Source organism: Scyliorhinus canicula, chromosome 2 (genome assembly GCF_902713615.1).
Source record: "Scyliorhinus canicula chromosome 2, sScyCan1.1, whole genome shotgun sequence".
Classification (NCBI taxonomy): Eukaryota; Metazoa; Chordata; class Chondrichthyes; order Carcharhiniformes; family Scyliorhinidae; genus Scyliorhinus; species Scyliorhinus canicula.
In genome coordinates this window covers 207,456,657-207,471,636 of record NC_052147.1, presented here as the reverse complement: position 1 = coordinate 207,471,636, position 14,980 = coordinate 207,456,657, and the positions used below count along the sequence as shown (strand labels likewise).

At 44.8% G+C, this 14,980-nt stretch overlaps 1 protein-coding gene across 4 annotated transcripts in view; it reads left to right on the top strand.

Annotated features, from left to right (window-relative positions):
• Positions 1–14,980, top strand: part of ccdc173 (coiled-coil domain containing 173) — a 121,040-nt gene that overhangs the window by 79,176 nt on the left and 26,884 nt on the right. For all 4 annotated transcript variants that reach the window (XM_038789453.1, XM_038789449.1, XM_038789454.1 and 1 more), the window contains one exon: positions 6,325–6,530. In XM_038789453.1, coding sequence (XP_038645381.1) covers positions 6,325–6,530 — 206 coding nt within the window. The remainder of the gene's footprint in view (positions 1–6,324; positions 6,531–14,980) is intronic.

Here is a 14,980-nt window from a genome sequence, read left to right as displayed (position 1 = left end):
TCGATCTGTGAGCCAACTTCACCCCCGCTGGACTTCAATTTTTTCACAGGGATGAATGTGGTAAACGTATTGCTGCTACCATTCACCCATGTATTGCATTATATTCTATTGTATTATGTTGATGCCCTTGTGGGCTCCGCCTATGGCTCTGCCCCCTCGGAGGAGGTATATAGATCTGCAGCCTGTAGGCGTCACTCAGTACAGAGCAGTCGAAGTCAGGCACAGATCTAGCTTATTAAAACCACTGTTCACTTCTAATCGTCTCGTGTGAATTGATGGTCGCATCACCTGGCTAGTAAAATACGGGGTACGGTTTCCTTATCTGCTACTGAGCTGCCCTCAATTTTGGCCTCGAGTGTGCGCTGCAATACACAGATCACTCCTAATCTTAGCCGGAAGGTTGGACGAGAGAGGAGTGGCAGGCCTTCAAGGTAAATTACTACTTGTAGTGTAGCAATCTAACAGTTACGGAGCATGTTTTTCCTTCTTCCTTCTTGGAAAGGCCAAGTATAACAAAATTCGGCAGGAGCTAGGGAATGTAGATTGGAAGCAGCTGTTTAAGGGTAAATCCACATTTGAAATGTGGGAGTCTTTTACGGAAAGGGTGATTAGAGTGCAGGACAGACATGTCCCTGTGAAAATGAGGAATAGAAATGCAAGATTAGGGAACCATGGATGACGGGTGGAATTGTGAGACTAGCTAAGATGAAAAAGGAAGCATACATAAGATCTAGGCGACTTAAAACTGATGAAGCTTTGGAGGAATATCGGGAAAGTAGGACAAATCTCAAACACGAAATAAAGAGGGCTAAAAGGGGTCATGAAATATCTTTGGCTAACAGGGTTAAGGAAAATCCCAAAGCCTTTTATTCATATATAAGGAGCAAGAGGGTAACTAGAGAAAGGACAAAAGAGGGAATTTATGCGTGGAGTCAGAGGAAATGGGTGAGATTCTTAATGAGTACTTTGCATCGGTATTCACCAAGGAGAGGGACATGACGGATGTTGAGGCTGGGAATGGATGTTTAAATACTCTAGGTCAAGTAGGCATAAGGAAGGGGGAAGTTTTGGTTATTCTAAAAGGCATTAAGGTGGACAAGTCCCCAGGTCCGGATGGGATCTATCCCAGGTTACTGAGGGAAGTGAGGGACAAAATAGCTGGGGCCTTAACAGATATCTTTGCAGGATCCTTGAGCACGGGTGAGGTCCCGGAGGACTGGAGAATTGCTAATGTCTCTTTGTTCAAGAAGGGTAGCAGGGATAATCCAGGGAATTATAGACCTGTGAGCTTGACGTCAGTGGTAGGCAAACTGTTGGAGAAGGTACTGAGGGATATGATCTATTCACATTTGGAAGAAAATAGACTTATTAGTGATAGGCAGCATGGTTTTGTGCATGGAGGGTCATGTCTTACAAACCTAATAGAATTATTTGAGGAAGTGAAAAAGTTAATTGATGAGGGAAGGGCTGTAGATGTCATATACATAGACTTCAGTAAGGCGTTTGATAACGTTTCCCATGGCAGGTTGATGGAAAAAGTGAAGTTGTATGGAGTTCAGGGTGTACTAGCTAGATGGATAAAGAACTGGCTGGGCAACAGGAGACAGAGAGTAGTGGCGGAAGGGAGTGTCTCAAAATGGAGAAAGGTGACTAGTGGTGTTCCACAGGGATCTGTGCTCGGACCACTGTTGTTTGTGATATACATACATGATCTGGAGGAAGGTATAGGTGGTCTGATTAGCAAGTTTGCAGATGATACTAAGATTGGTGGAGTTGCAGATAGCGAGGAGGACTGTCAGAGAATACAGCAAAATATAGATAGATTGGAGAGTTGGGCAGAGAAATGGCAGATGGAGTTCAATCCAGGCAAATGTGAGGTGATGCATTTTGGAAGATCTAATTCAAGAGCGGACTATACGGTCAATGGAAGAGTCCTGTGGAAAATTGATGTACAGAGAGATCTGGGAGTTCAGGTCCATTGTACCCTGAAGGTGGCAACGCAGGTCGATAGAGTGGTCAAGAAGGCATACAGCATTCTTGCCTTCATTGGACGGGGTATTGAGTACAAGAGTCGGCAGGTCATGTTACAGTTGTATATGACTTTGGTTAGGCCACATTTGGAATACTGCGTGCAGTTCTGGTCACCACATTACCAGAAGGATGTGGATGCTTTGGAGAGGGTGCAGAGGAGGTTCACCAGAGTGTTGCCTCGTATGGAGGGTACTAGCTATGAAGAAAGGTTAAGTAGATTAGGATTGTTTTCGTTGGAAAGACGGAGGTTGAGGGGGGACCTGATTGAGGTCTACAAAATTATGAGAGGTATGGACAGGGTGGATAGCAACAAGCTTTTTCCAAGAGTGGGGTGTCAATTACAACGGGTCACGATTTCAAGGTGAGAGGGGGAAAGTTTAAGGCAGATGTGCGTGGGAAGTTTTTTACGCAAAGGGTGTAGGTGCCTGGAATGCTTTGCCAGCGGAGGTGGCAGAGGCGGGCACGATAGCATCATTTAAGATACATCTAGACAGATATATGAACGGGCGGTGAACAGAGGGAAGTAGATCCTTGGAAAATAGGCGACAGGTTTAGATAAAGGATCTGGATCGGCGCAGGATGGGAGGGCCGAAGGGCCTGTTCCTGTGCTGTAATTTTCTTTGTTCTCTTTGTTCTTTGACATATAAAACTGTAATTCTCAGTTGATTAAAATGAGGGTCGCAATTTATTGCCACCGGGATTCTACTGTCTAAACATAATAGGATATTAACCTACCATTTTCAGCATCTGGCTGGGACATCAACCGGAAGGTAACAGGGTCCTTTTTTAATTGTAAGTTGGGCCCCCTGTGAATGCTTTTGAATCTGAATGTAAATTTAGATGAGGCCTGGGTTTGAAGAAACAATGGAGCTTTGCCTGCCAGATTGGATCTGTCAGAGACTGTTTTGAGGACTACCAGAGTCACATTTTGGGTTGCTTTTGAACCACAAGGAGCCCTGCTTTTCTGGGCCCCACGTGGAAAACATGAGTCACTCTTGGCCTGGAGTTTCCTTCTTAACGTTTCAGGCCATGGTCATTCATTAATTATCTTTCTCTCTCCACAGAGTCTGCCAGACCTGCTAAGTATTTCCAGCATCTCCTGTTTTTATTTCAGTATCTTGCTTTTATACTATCATTTATAGTGTGCTTTCTTTCCATATTACTGCTCATTCCTCCTCTTCTCAGTCATAAAATAACCTACCCCTTATCCTGAGATTATGTCCCCTGGTGGGGAAACATCTTATCTACATCCATCCTGTCATGCCCTGTAAGAATTTTTAAAGTTTCAATGAGGTCACCCCTCACTCTTCAAAACTCTAGGGAATGCAGACCAAGTCTCCTCAGTCTCCCCATATAAGACGATCTTGCCATTCTAAGGATTAAACTAGTGAACCTCTGCTGCAAGCTCTCTATGGCAAATATACCCCATCTTCTATAAGGACCAAAACTGCAATACTCCAGGTGAATTCTAACCAAGGTTCTGTACAATTGCAGCAAGACATCTTTATTCCTGTACTCAAATTCCCTTGTGATGAAGGCCAACACAGCATTTACTTTCCTAGTTACTTCCTGCACCTGCATGCTAACTTTTAGTGATTCATGACTCTTGGGCCCCTTTGAGTACCTGCATTTTCCAACCTCTCAACATTTAAGAAATATTCTTGATTTTTATACCCAAGTGAATAACTTTACAGATTCACGTTATATTTCATCTGCCATGTTCTATCCAATTTACTTAACCATACCAAGTCCTCTTGAAACCTCCTTGCATCCTCCTCATAACTTAATAATAATCTTTATTATTGTCACAAGTAGGCTTACATTAACACTGCAATGAAGTTACTGTGAAAATCCCCCAGTCGCCACACTCGGACGCCTGTTCGGGTACACGGAGGGAGAATTCAGAATGTCCAATCCACCTAACAAGCACTTCTTTCAGGACTTGTGGGAGGAAATCGAGCACCCGGAGGAAACCCGCCCAGAAAAGTGGATAACGTGCAGACGCCACACAGACAGTGACCCAAGCTGGGAATTGAACCTGGGACCCTGGCACTGTGAGGCAACAGTGCTAACCACTGTGCTATCGTGCTGCCCAATAGTTCCCACCTAGTTTAGGTAAATCAGCAAATTCGGAAACATTACAATTTCCTCCACAGCCAAATAACTCATAAAGGGAAGGATTTTCCAGCACCTTTCCACCGGCAGGGTTTTCCCATCCTGCCAACAGTGACCCTCCGCCCTGGTGGTGGAGGGTGCAACCAACGGGAAGGACCGGAAGATCCCACCACTGGCCAATGACGGGCCGCCACTGCAAAAACATGCCATGGTGGAAGTGGAAAATTCCACCCAAACATTGTGAATATCTGTGGATCTAGCACTGCACCCCATTAGTAATAGCCTAACATCCTGAGAATTACCCATTTATTCCTACTCACTGTTTTCTGCCTGTTAACCAATTCTCCATCCATACTTGTATATTTACCCCAATCCCATGCGCTCTAATTTTATTTACTCATCCCCTTTGTGGGACCTTATCAAAAGCCTTCTGAAAATCCAAATACATCAAGCACATCCACTGGTTATAATTTATCAATGCCACAAGAAATCTCCTCAAAAAACTTCAACAAGTTTGTGAAATATAATTTCCCTTTCGTAAATCCATATTGACTCTGCCCAATTTCACCATTGTTTTCCAAATGTCCATGATGTGGTTGAATGGCAGATAAGCTTAAGGAACTGAACGGCCTATGTTCTCATGTAAGAAGATTTTTTCTTCTTCTGTGATTCTGTAACTATTCATTTATATTTGCATATAATGTTTGTAAAATGCCTTATTATTTGCCTTCACTAATTGATTTCCCGTATAATGCAAATTGGGATTTAAGAACAATTATTGTCTTCAGGTAAATCATTTTTACTGGACCAGAAACAATTGGATTGATCATATACCAGGGGCTGGTTTAGCTCACTCAGCTAAATCGCTGGCTTTTAAAAGCAGACCAAGCAGGCCAGCAGCATGGTTCGAATCCTGTACCAGCCTCCCCGGACAGGCGCCGGAATGTGGCGACTAGGGGCTTTTCACAGTAACTTCATTGAAGCCTACTCGTGACAATAAGCGATTTTCATTTCATTTCATATGCACAATTTAGTCTTAATTTTAAAACCATTTATTTTGTCCTTATTTTTATATTTCCATTATAATTTCTTTGTCATGAACAGGTACAGGAAATAATCCAGAGGTTCAGGATACAAATGGATATTACAAAACTAGAGTTTTATTCCATGTAATTTAGAATGTTAATGGCGATTTCATTGACATTTTTCAAAATAGTAAGGGGAATAGATGGGGTATATAGAGATAAACTACTGTTGGAGTCTGGAACTAGGGGACATAAAATTGCAAATTATAAACACTTCTACATACCAGGAGTGGCAAAGGTTTGGAACCCTTCCACAAATGGCAATGGATATAGGATTGATTGTTAATTTTAAATCTGAGGTTGGGAGATTTTCAATTAATCACAGGTATTAAGGGACGTGACACGAGGAATTGTTAGATCATAGATCCACCATGATCTTATTGAATGGCAGAGCAGACACAAGGGAATAATGGCCATCTCCTGTACCTATGTTTCTAATATTAGCTTTAAAACTGCTGGGAAAAAACTGATTTGTCCTTTGAAATTTGGTACATTGTACAAGACCAATCTGCACAATCCAAATCCAGTATGTGTCAAAACTCTGGGGTCAAATATCCGCCCTGAACTCAGGTTTTTTGGGAAGGCTGAAGTCTCCAAGTAAAAATATTAACATTCTAAAATTCAAATGTTACATTTAATTATGTTATTATGAAATGTGATATTTTAGAAGGAAACATACAACTAAAACCAGAACTAAAAATGTAAAAGTATCTGACTGTCTGCAAGCTTAATTCTAATTGGGTGCAAGCGTATGCATATTTACAGGAAATGAATTTGATGGTCTAAAAGGGACAGGTTATCTTTATCACAACTCCATCTCATTGACAGAATAATATATTACATGTTGTGTAATATAACACTACTTAAATAGAACTGCCGAGCATCCAAATTGTCATGTTCTAAAAACTTGGAATTTACAATTAGAAATTATGAAGTTGGATTTGAAAGCTGTAATTAAGTGTTGGAATTCAGCAGATGTGAATAAATTTCTTGAATTGATAGTTTAGAAGCCCATTTGAGCTTGCAGTTTATAAGACCAACACACTCTAAGCATCAATTACTCTATATAACGTATGCATGTATTTTTATATAGGCTGCACTAATGCTCACTGAAACCCTGAAAGAACGAGAAGCACAGATTGAACTAAAGCGAAAGAAAATAAATCTGATTGAAAGTGAAGAAAGAAGCCGAAATGAGGAAATGCAACGTCGATTAAACATGGGTGAGGATGAAGAGTATAAAAAAATAATAAAACAAAAAGAAAAGAGAAAATCTCTTGCCGATTTTCAGGAACAACAGTGAGTATAAATTTATGTTACATTATTGAAATAAATCTCTTTTTTAATACTATATAAAGCTTCAGGAAAAATTGTGTGGAAACAGGGTCTATGAAAAGAAACTAGCACAGGATATCAAAATCAATACAAAAATCTTATAAGTACTTGGCAGAAAGCGATGAAGTACAATGTGCACCCATTGCAAATTGATAACGGCAATATTGTCAATGAAAATAAGGAAGTAGCAAACGTGTTCAGGAAATAAAGGGAAGGAAAGAAAGGAGGAGGGATGGCAGTATTGATAAAGGAGAATATTGCAATGCTGGAAAGAGAGAATGTCAATGACAGAATCTATGTAATTATGATTTAAGAATCAATAGAAGTAGCATTACACAACAGGGTGTATTCAGTAGGGAAAGATATTGAGATGCAAATTTGTAGGGAAATTACATTGTAGTGCAACTATAGAGTAATGAAGGACATCAATTGTGTGAATGTATGTTGGGAAAGAAATAATGTAATGAGCAAAGAAGGGGAAGAGTTTCTGCTATGCTTTCAGAATCTTCCTGATTAGTATGTTTCTGGCTCAGAGAGGAAGGAGGCAGTGTTAAATCAGTATCTGGGGACAGTGGTCAGACAAGTTAATCAAGTATCAGTGTGTGAATATTTAGGGAACAATGATCATAATATAAGATTTAGTTCAGCTATGGAAAAGGACAACGAATAATCTAAAGTAAAAATACTTAATTGGAAAAGGGTCAGTTTGAGTTGGATGAGAACAATTTTTTCCCAGGTAAGTGAAAGATTGGCATGCAAAACTTTAAATGAATAATAAACTGCCTTTAAAGAGGAGATGGTTCAGGAACACTCGAGGTACAGTCCCAGGAGGCGGAAAGATAGAGCAACCAAAGACAGAGCTTCTTGGAAGACAAAAGAAGTAGAGAATAACTAGTTCAAGGAGCCGAGGGCTGAGGAGAGGTTAGTAAAGTTTCCGGACCATGTAATAGAACAGAGTTTATAGATGGTACCAGGAATCAGTAACCTCAGGCAGAGCAAAAATGGTGGCAAGTATGAGAATGGAGGTGGGCAATGCAGGACTGAGGGTATTGTACTTAAATGTGCGCAGTATACAGAAAAAGGTAAATGAGCTTGTTACGCACATTGAAATTGACCGGCACGATGTTGAGGGCATCACAGAGACGTGTTTGCAAGGGCATCAGATTTGGGATCTAAATATCCAAGGATATGTGTCCTACCAAAAGGACAAGCAGATGGGCAAAGGGGCCGGGGTTGCATTGTTAGTAAGGATTGAAGTTAAATAGATAGCAAGCAGTGATATAGGACCAGAAGGCATAGAATTTCTGTGGATAGAGTTGAAGAGTTGCAAAGGTAAAAAGACCCTGATGGGAGTTACGTACAGGGCCCCTAGCAGTAGTCAGGATGTGGGGCAGAAAATAAATCAGGGGATAGAAAAGGCATTTAAAAAAGGCAATATTACAAAAATCATGGGGGACTTGTATATGCAGGTGGACTGGGAAAATCAGGTTAGTAATGGATCCCAAGAAAAATAATTTGTGGAATGTCTAAGAGATGTTTTTTTGGAGAAGCTTGTGATAGCCTGCTAGGGAACAGGCAATTCTGGATTTGGTGATGTGTAATGAGGCACATTAGGGAACTGAAGGTGAAGGAACCCTTAGGGAGTAGGAACCACAATGTGATAGAATTTACCCTGCAGTTTGAGAGGGAGAAGCTGGAATCAGATGTAACGGTATTACGATTAAATAAGGGTAACTACAAAGACATGAGGGAGGAGCTGGCCAGAGTTGATTGGAAAGGGAGCCTAGCAGGAAAGACAGTGGAACAGCAATGGCAGGAGTTTTCGGGGGTTATTCGGGAGGCACAACAGAAATTCATCCCAAGGAGGAAGAAACATGTTAATGAGAGGACGAGGCATTCATGGCTGATGAGGAAAGTCAAGCACAGCATAAAAACAAAGGAAAAATAATACAAAGTGGCGAGGATTAGTGGGAAGCCATAGGATTGTGAAGCCTTTAAAAGTGAGCAGAGGATAACTAAAAAAGCAATAAGGAGGGAGAAGATGAAATACGAGTATAAGCTAGCTAGTAATATAAAAGGAGATAGGAAAAGTATTTTTTCAATTTATAAAAGGTAAGTGAGAGGGAAAAATAGACATTGGACCACTGGAATATGAGACTGGAGAAGAAATATTCAAAAACAAAGAAATGACAAAGGAACTGAATAGTTACTTTGCATCAGTCTTCACGGTGGAAGACACCAGTGGGATGCCAGAGCTCCAGGAGAATCAAGGGGCACAGGTGAGTTTAGTGACCATCACTAAGGAGAACATTCTGGGGAAACTGAAAGGTCTGAAAGTGGATAAATGACCTGGACCGGGTGAACTAAATCCCAGGGTTCTGAAGGAGATAACTAAGCAGATTGTGGAGGCATTGGTGGTGATCTTCCAGGAATCACTGGAGGCAGGGACGGTCCCAGAGGACTGGAAAGTAGCTAATGTAACACCGCTGTTTAAGAAGGGAGGGAGGCTCCAGGTGGCTGGGAGCTGGGGGGCCCTGCACAAGCTCAACCTCACAAGGTTGGTGGAGCAAATGGAGGAGGAGTTCAAAAAGTGGGATATGTTACCGCTGTCACTGGCGGGTAGGGTGCAGTCCGTCAAGATGATGGTGCTCCCGAGGTTTTTGTTTCTGTTCCAGTGCCTTCCAATCCTTATCCCGAAGGCCTTTTTTAGGAGAGTTAACAGGAGTATTAATGGTTTGTGTGGGCGCATGAGACTCCGAGGGTGAGAAGGGTGTCCTTGGAACGGGGCAGGGATGGGGGGGGGCTGGCGCTGCCCAACCTCTGTGGGTACTATTGGGCTGCCAACGCAGCGATGGTGCGTAAGTGGGTAATGGACGGGGAAGGGGCAGCATGGAAGAGGATGGGGATGGCGTCCTGTGTGGACACGAGCCTGGAGGCGCTGGTAATGGCGCCGTTGCCGCTCCCTCCAACGAGGTATACCACAAGCCCGGTGGTGGCGGCTACCCTCAAAATTTGGGGCAATGGAGACGGCATAGCGAGGAGGTGGGGGGCTCGATGGAGTCCCCGATACGGGAAAACCACCGGTTTGTTCCAGGGAGCATCGATGGCAGATTTCTGGGCTGGCAGAGGGTAGGTATTAGGAGGTTGAGGGACCTTTTTGTGGATGGGAGGTTCGCGAGGGGGAGTTAGAGGGGAAGTTTGGCCTCCCACCGGGGACAGCGCCGGCCCTAGGGTTGCTGGCGCCCCGGGCAAGCTGAACTTCGGCGCCCTTGGGGGGGGCGGGGCTGGGGGGGTAGGGGGGGGCGGGGCCGGGGGGGGCCGAGCCCGAGGCGGGGGGGCGATGCGGGGGGGGGGGGGGGCCGAGGCGGGGGGGCGGGGCCGAGGGGGGGGCGGGCCTGAGGCGGGGGGGCGGGGCCGAGGGGGGGGCGGACGGAGGGGGGGGCGGACGGAGGGGGGGGGGGCGGACGGAGGGGGGGAGGCGGACGGAGGGGGGGGCGGAGAGGGCCGCCCTGGGGGAGGGCGGCCACCGCGCATGCGCTGGTTGGCACCGGCCCAACTGCGCATGCGCGGGACCCGAGTCTCTGGCGCCCCCTAGCACATGGCGCCTCGGGCGACTGCCCGATTTGCCGGTGCCTTGGGCCGGCGTGACCGGGGAACATGTTTAGGTACATGCAGGTTAGGGCGTTTGACAGGCGGCAGGTGGAGGAGTTCCCCTTGCTGCTCCCACGTGGGGTACGGGACAGGGTGCTCTCAGGGTGTGGGTTGGAGGAGGGAGGACTTTGGACATATACCGCGTAATGCAGGAGGTAGACGAGGCCTCGGTGGAGGAGCTGAAGGGTAAATGGGAAGAGGAGCTGGGTGAGGAGATTGAGGAGGGGACCTGGGCGGATGCCCTGGAAAGGGTGAATTCCTCCTCTTCCTGTGCGAGGCTTAGCCTCATACAGTTCAAGGTGCTGCATAGGGCCCACATGAGTGGGACGGGGATGAGTAGGTTTTTCGGGGGCGAAGACAGGTGTGCTAGGTGCTCGGGTAGCCCAGCAAACCACGCCCATATGTTTTGGGCATGCCCAGCGCTGGGGGAATTTTGGAAGGGGGTAGCAAGGACGGTGTCGAGGGTGGTGGGATCCAGGGTCAAGCCAGGCTGGGGACTCGCAATTTTTGGGGTTGCAGTGGAGCCGGGAGTTCAGGAGGCGAAAGGGGCCGGTGTCCTGGCCTTTGCGTCCCTAGTAGCCCGGCGGAGGATCTTGCTCCAATGGAAGGATGCGAGGCTCCCAAGCGTGGAGGCCTGGATCATGATATGGCGGGGTTTATCAAATTGGAGAAGGTGAAATTTGCCCTGAGGGGGGTTCAGTACAGGGGTTCTTTAGGCGGTGGCAGCCTTTCCTGGACTTCCTGGCGGAACGCTAGGGAAATAGGCCGGCAGCAGCAGCAACCCGGGTTGGGGGGGGGGGGGGGGGGGGGGGGGGGGGGGGGATTGGGTTTGGTAGGAGGGAGAATTGTGTACATAGGTTTGCGGGATGTGGCGGGTGTTATCTCTTTCCTTTCTGTTGTTTGCTTTTTTTGTTTTCAATTTAGTAGTTGCTTTTGTAGGGGGGTTGGTATTGTTCTTGGGTTTTTACAATGGTTTTTCAGTTAACATTGCTTTGTTGTTTATATTTTGTGAAAACCTTAATAAAAATTATTTTTTTTTAAAAAGGAAGAGAGGGAGGCAGAAAATGGGAAATTATAGGCCAGTTATCTTGACTTTGGTCACTGGCAAGATTTTAGAGTCCATTATTAAAGATGGGATCACGGAGTACTTGGAAGTGCATATAAAATAGGACTGAGTCAGCACGACTTCTTCAAGGGGAGGTCATGTCTGACAAATCTGTTAGAGTTCTTTGAGGAGGTAACAAGGAAGTTAGACAAAGGAGAACCAGTGGACGTGATTTATTTAGATTTCCAGAATGCCTTTGACAAGGTGCCGAATAGGAGACTCTGAAATAAGTTAAGAGTCCATGGTGTTAAGGGTAAGATCCTGGCATGGATAAAGGATTGACTAACTGGCAGAAGGCAGACAGTGGGAACAGGATGGCAGCCGGTGACTAGTGGTGTGCCTCAGGGGTTGGTGCTGGGACACAAATGGGCAGCACGGTAGCATAGTGGTTAGCATAAATGCTTCACAGCTCCAGGGTCCCAGGTTCGATTCCCGGCCGGGTCACTGTCTGTGCGGAGTCTGCACGTCCTCCCCGTGTGTGCGTGGGTTTCCTCCGGGTGCTCCGGTTTCCTCCCACAGTCCAAAGATGTGCGGGTTAGGTGGATTGGCCATGCTAAATTGCCCGTAGTGTCCTAAAAAGTAAGGGGGGGGGGGGGGGGGGGGGGGTTCGATCACGGTTATAGGGTGGATACGTGGGTTTGAGTAGGGTGATCATTGCTCGGCACAACATCGAGGGCCGAAGGGCCTGTTCTGTGCTGTACTGTTCTATGTTCTACAACCGTTCACAATCTACATTAACAATTTGGAAGAAGGAACTGAAGGCACTGTTTCTAAGTTTGCAGATTATATAAAGATCTATAGAGGGACATGTAGTATTGAGGAAACAGGGGGGCTGAAAACGGTCTTGGACAGGCTAGGAGAATGGCAAAGAAATGGCAAAAGAATATAATGTGGAAAAGTGTGAGGTTATATACTTTGGAAGGAGGAATGGAGGCATAGACTATTTTCTGAATGGGGAAATGGTTAGGAAATCCTTGGGATCCTTGTTCATGTTTCTTTTAAGATTAACGTGCAGGTTCATTCGGCAGTTAGGAAAGCAAATGCAATGTTAGCATTCATGTCAAGAGGGCTAGAACACAAGACCAAGGATATACTTCTGAGGCTGTATAAGAACAAAGAAAAAAGAAAATTACAGCACAGGAACAGGCCCTTTGGCCCTCCCAGCCTGCGCCGATCCAGATCCTTTATCTAAATCTGTCTCCTATTTTCCAAGGTCTACTTCCCTCTGTTGCCGTCCGTTCATATACCTGTCTAGATGCCTCTTAAATGATGCTATTGTGCCCGCCTCTACCACCTCCGCTGGTAAAGCGTTCCAGGAACCCACCACCCTCTGCGTAAAAAACTTTCCACGCACATCTCCCTTAAACTTTCCCCCTCTCACCTTGAAATCGTGACCCCTTGTAACTGACACCCCCACTCTTGGAAAAAGCTTGTTGCTATCCACCCTGTCCATACCTCTCATAATTTTGTAGACCTCAATCAGGTCCACCCTCAACCTCCGTCTTTCCAACGAAAACAATCCTAATCTACTCAACCTTTCTTCATAGCTAGCACCCTCCATACGAGGCAACACTCTGGTGAACCTCCTCTGCACCCTCTCCAAAGCATCCACATCCTTCTGGTAATGTGGTGACCAGAACTGCACGCAGTATTCTGAATGTGGCCTAACCAAGGCTCTGGTCAGACCCCATTTGGAGTATTGTGAGCAGTTTTGGGCCCTCTATCTGAGAAAGGATTTGCTGGCCTTGGAAAGGGTCCAGAGGAGGTTCACAAGAACGATTCCTGGAATGAAGAGCTTGTCGTATGAGGAACTGTTGAGGACTCTGGGTCTGTACTAATTGAAGTTTAGAAAGATGAGGGGGGATCTTATTGAAACATACAGGATACTGCGAGGCCTGGATAGAGTGGACGTGGAGAGGATGGTTCCATTAGTAGGAATAACTAGAACCAGAGGGCACAATCTCAAACTAAAGGGATGATCTTTAAAACAGAGATGAGAAAGAATTTCTTCAGCCAGAGGTTGGTGAATCTGTGGAACTCTTTGCCGCAGAAGGGTGTGGAGGCCAAATCACTGGGTGTCTTTAAGACAGAGATAGAGAGGGTCTTGATTAATGAGGGGATCAGGAGTTATGGGGAACAGTCAGGACAATGGGAATGAGAAAAATATCAGCCATGATTGAATGGTGGAGCAGACGCGATGGGCCGAATGGCCTGATTCTGATCCTATGTCTTGTGGTCTTATGGTCCATTTTATAATTCAAATGACAATCAGGCAGAATATTGAAAGTTCAGGCGGAAAGTGAAAAAGAAAATAAATGAGGCAAAGAGAAATCGTATGAGAACAAATTGGGATTAACATACAAGGGAATCCAAATGTTTTCTATCGGCATTACAAATCATAAGTGGAGAAGAGGGGCATATCTAAGAACATGTCTAAAGTACTAAATTAGTACTTTGCCTCTGTCTTTGCCAAGGAAGAAGATGCTATTCAAGTCAGAGTGAAAGAGAAGGTAATTGAGATACTGCATGGGCTAAAAATGGTTAAAGAAGAGATATTAGAAAGGCCGTTTGTACTTAAAGTTTATAAGTCATCAGGATCGAGTGGGATTCATCTGAAGATACTGAGATATGTAAAGGTTGAAATCACAGAGGCACTGGATGCAATCTTCCAATCTTCTTTAGATACCTTGTTGGTACCTAGGAACTGGAGAATTGCAAATGTAACACCCTTATTCAAAGAAAGGTATAAGAATAAATCTAACAACTACAGAGCTGTCAGTATAACCTTGGTGGCAGGAAAACATTCAGAGATGATAGTCTGGGACAAAGTTGACAGTCACTTGGACAAATGATAATTAATGAAAGCCAGCACTGATTTATTAAAATCAAATAGCATTTGACCAACTTAATTACATTTTTTGATGAGGTGTAACAGATTTAATGAAAGTAATAGAGTTGATATGGTGTAGACTTCCAAAAGATGTTCAATAAAGTGTCATATCATAAGCTAGTCCAGTGTTCTTCAAACTTTTTTTATGGGGACCCATTTTTACCAACCGGGCGACCTTCGGGATCCAACGCGGCCGACCTTCGCGACCCACGCCGGCCGACCTGAGCTACCCACCATTTTCTCTTACCTTGTTTGCTGCTGATAAAAATGGAGGAAATGGCTTTGGGTCCCTTTGGCCCTCGTACGCTCCTCCAGTGGAACCTGTTGGACGAAGGTGAAGTCTTCTTTTGTCGGAAAGTATGGAGTCTCCATCTGTCCAAAGTTCTGCATTTTTTTCCTGTAAAATTTTATCAAATAAAATCCCCCCGAACTTGTAAAAAAAATGAATAAAATAAATGAAAAAAAAATTAAATGAATAAAATAAATGAATAAAATGAATTAACCCGCCCCCCCGAACTTGTAAAAAAAATAAAATGAATAAAATAAATGAATAAAATGAATAAACCCCCCCCCCCCGAACTTGAAACAAAAAGCTGCGCGCATGCGCAGTACAGCCGAATTTTTTTTACATGTTCGTGGCCATTTTGAAGGCCGCTTGCAGCCGGCGTCATTAAAAGCCGGCTGCTGCGTGGGGATTTGCGCGATTGGGAGCACCGTGAAGGACGGTTCCGAAACTAAAACACACCTTGCAGCAAAGAGCCTAAAACA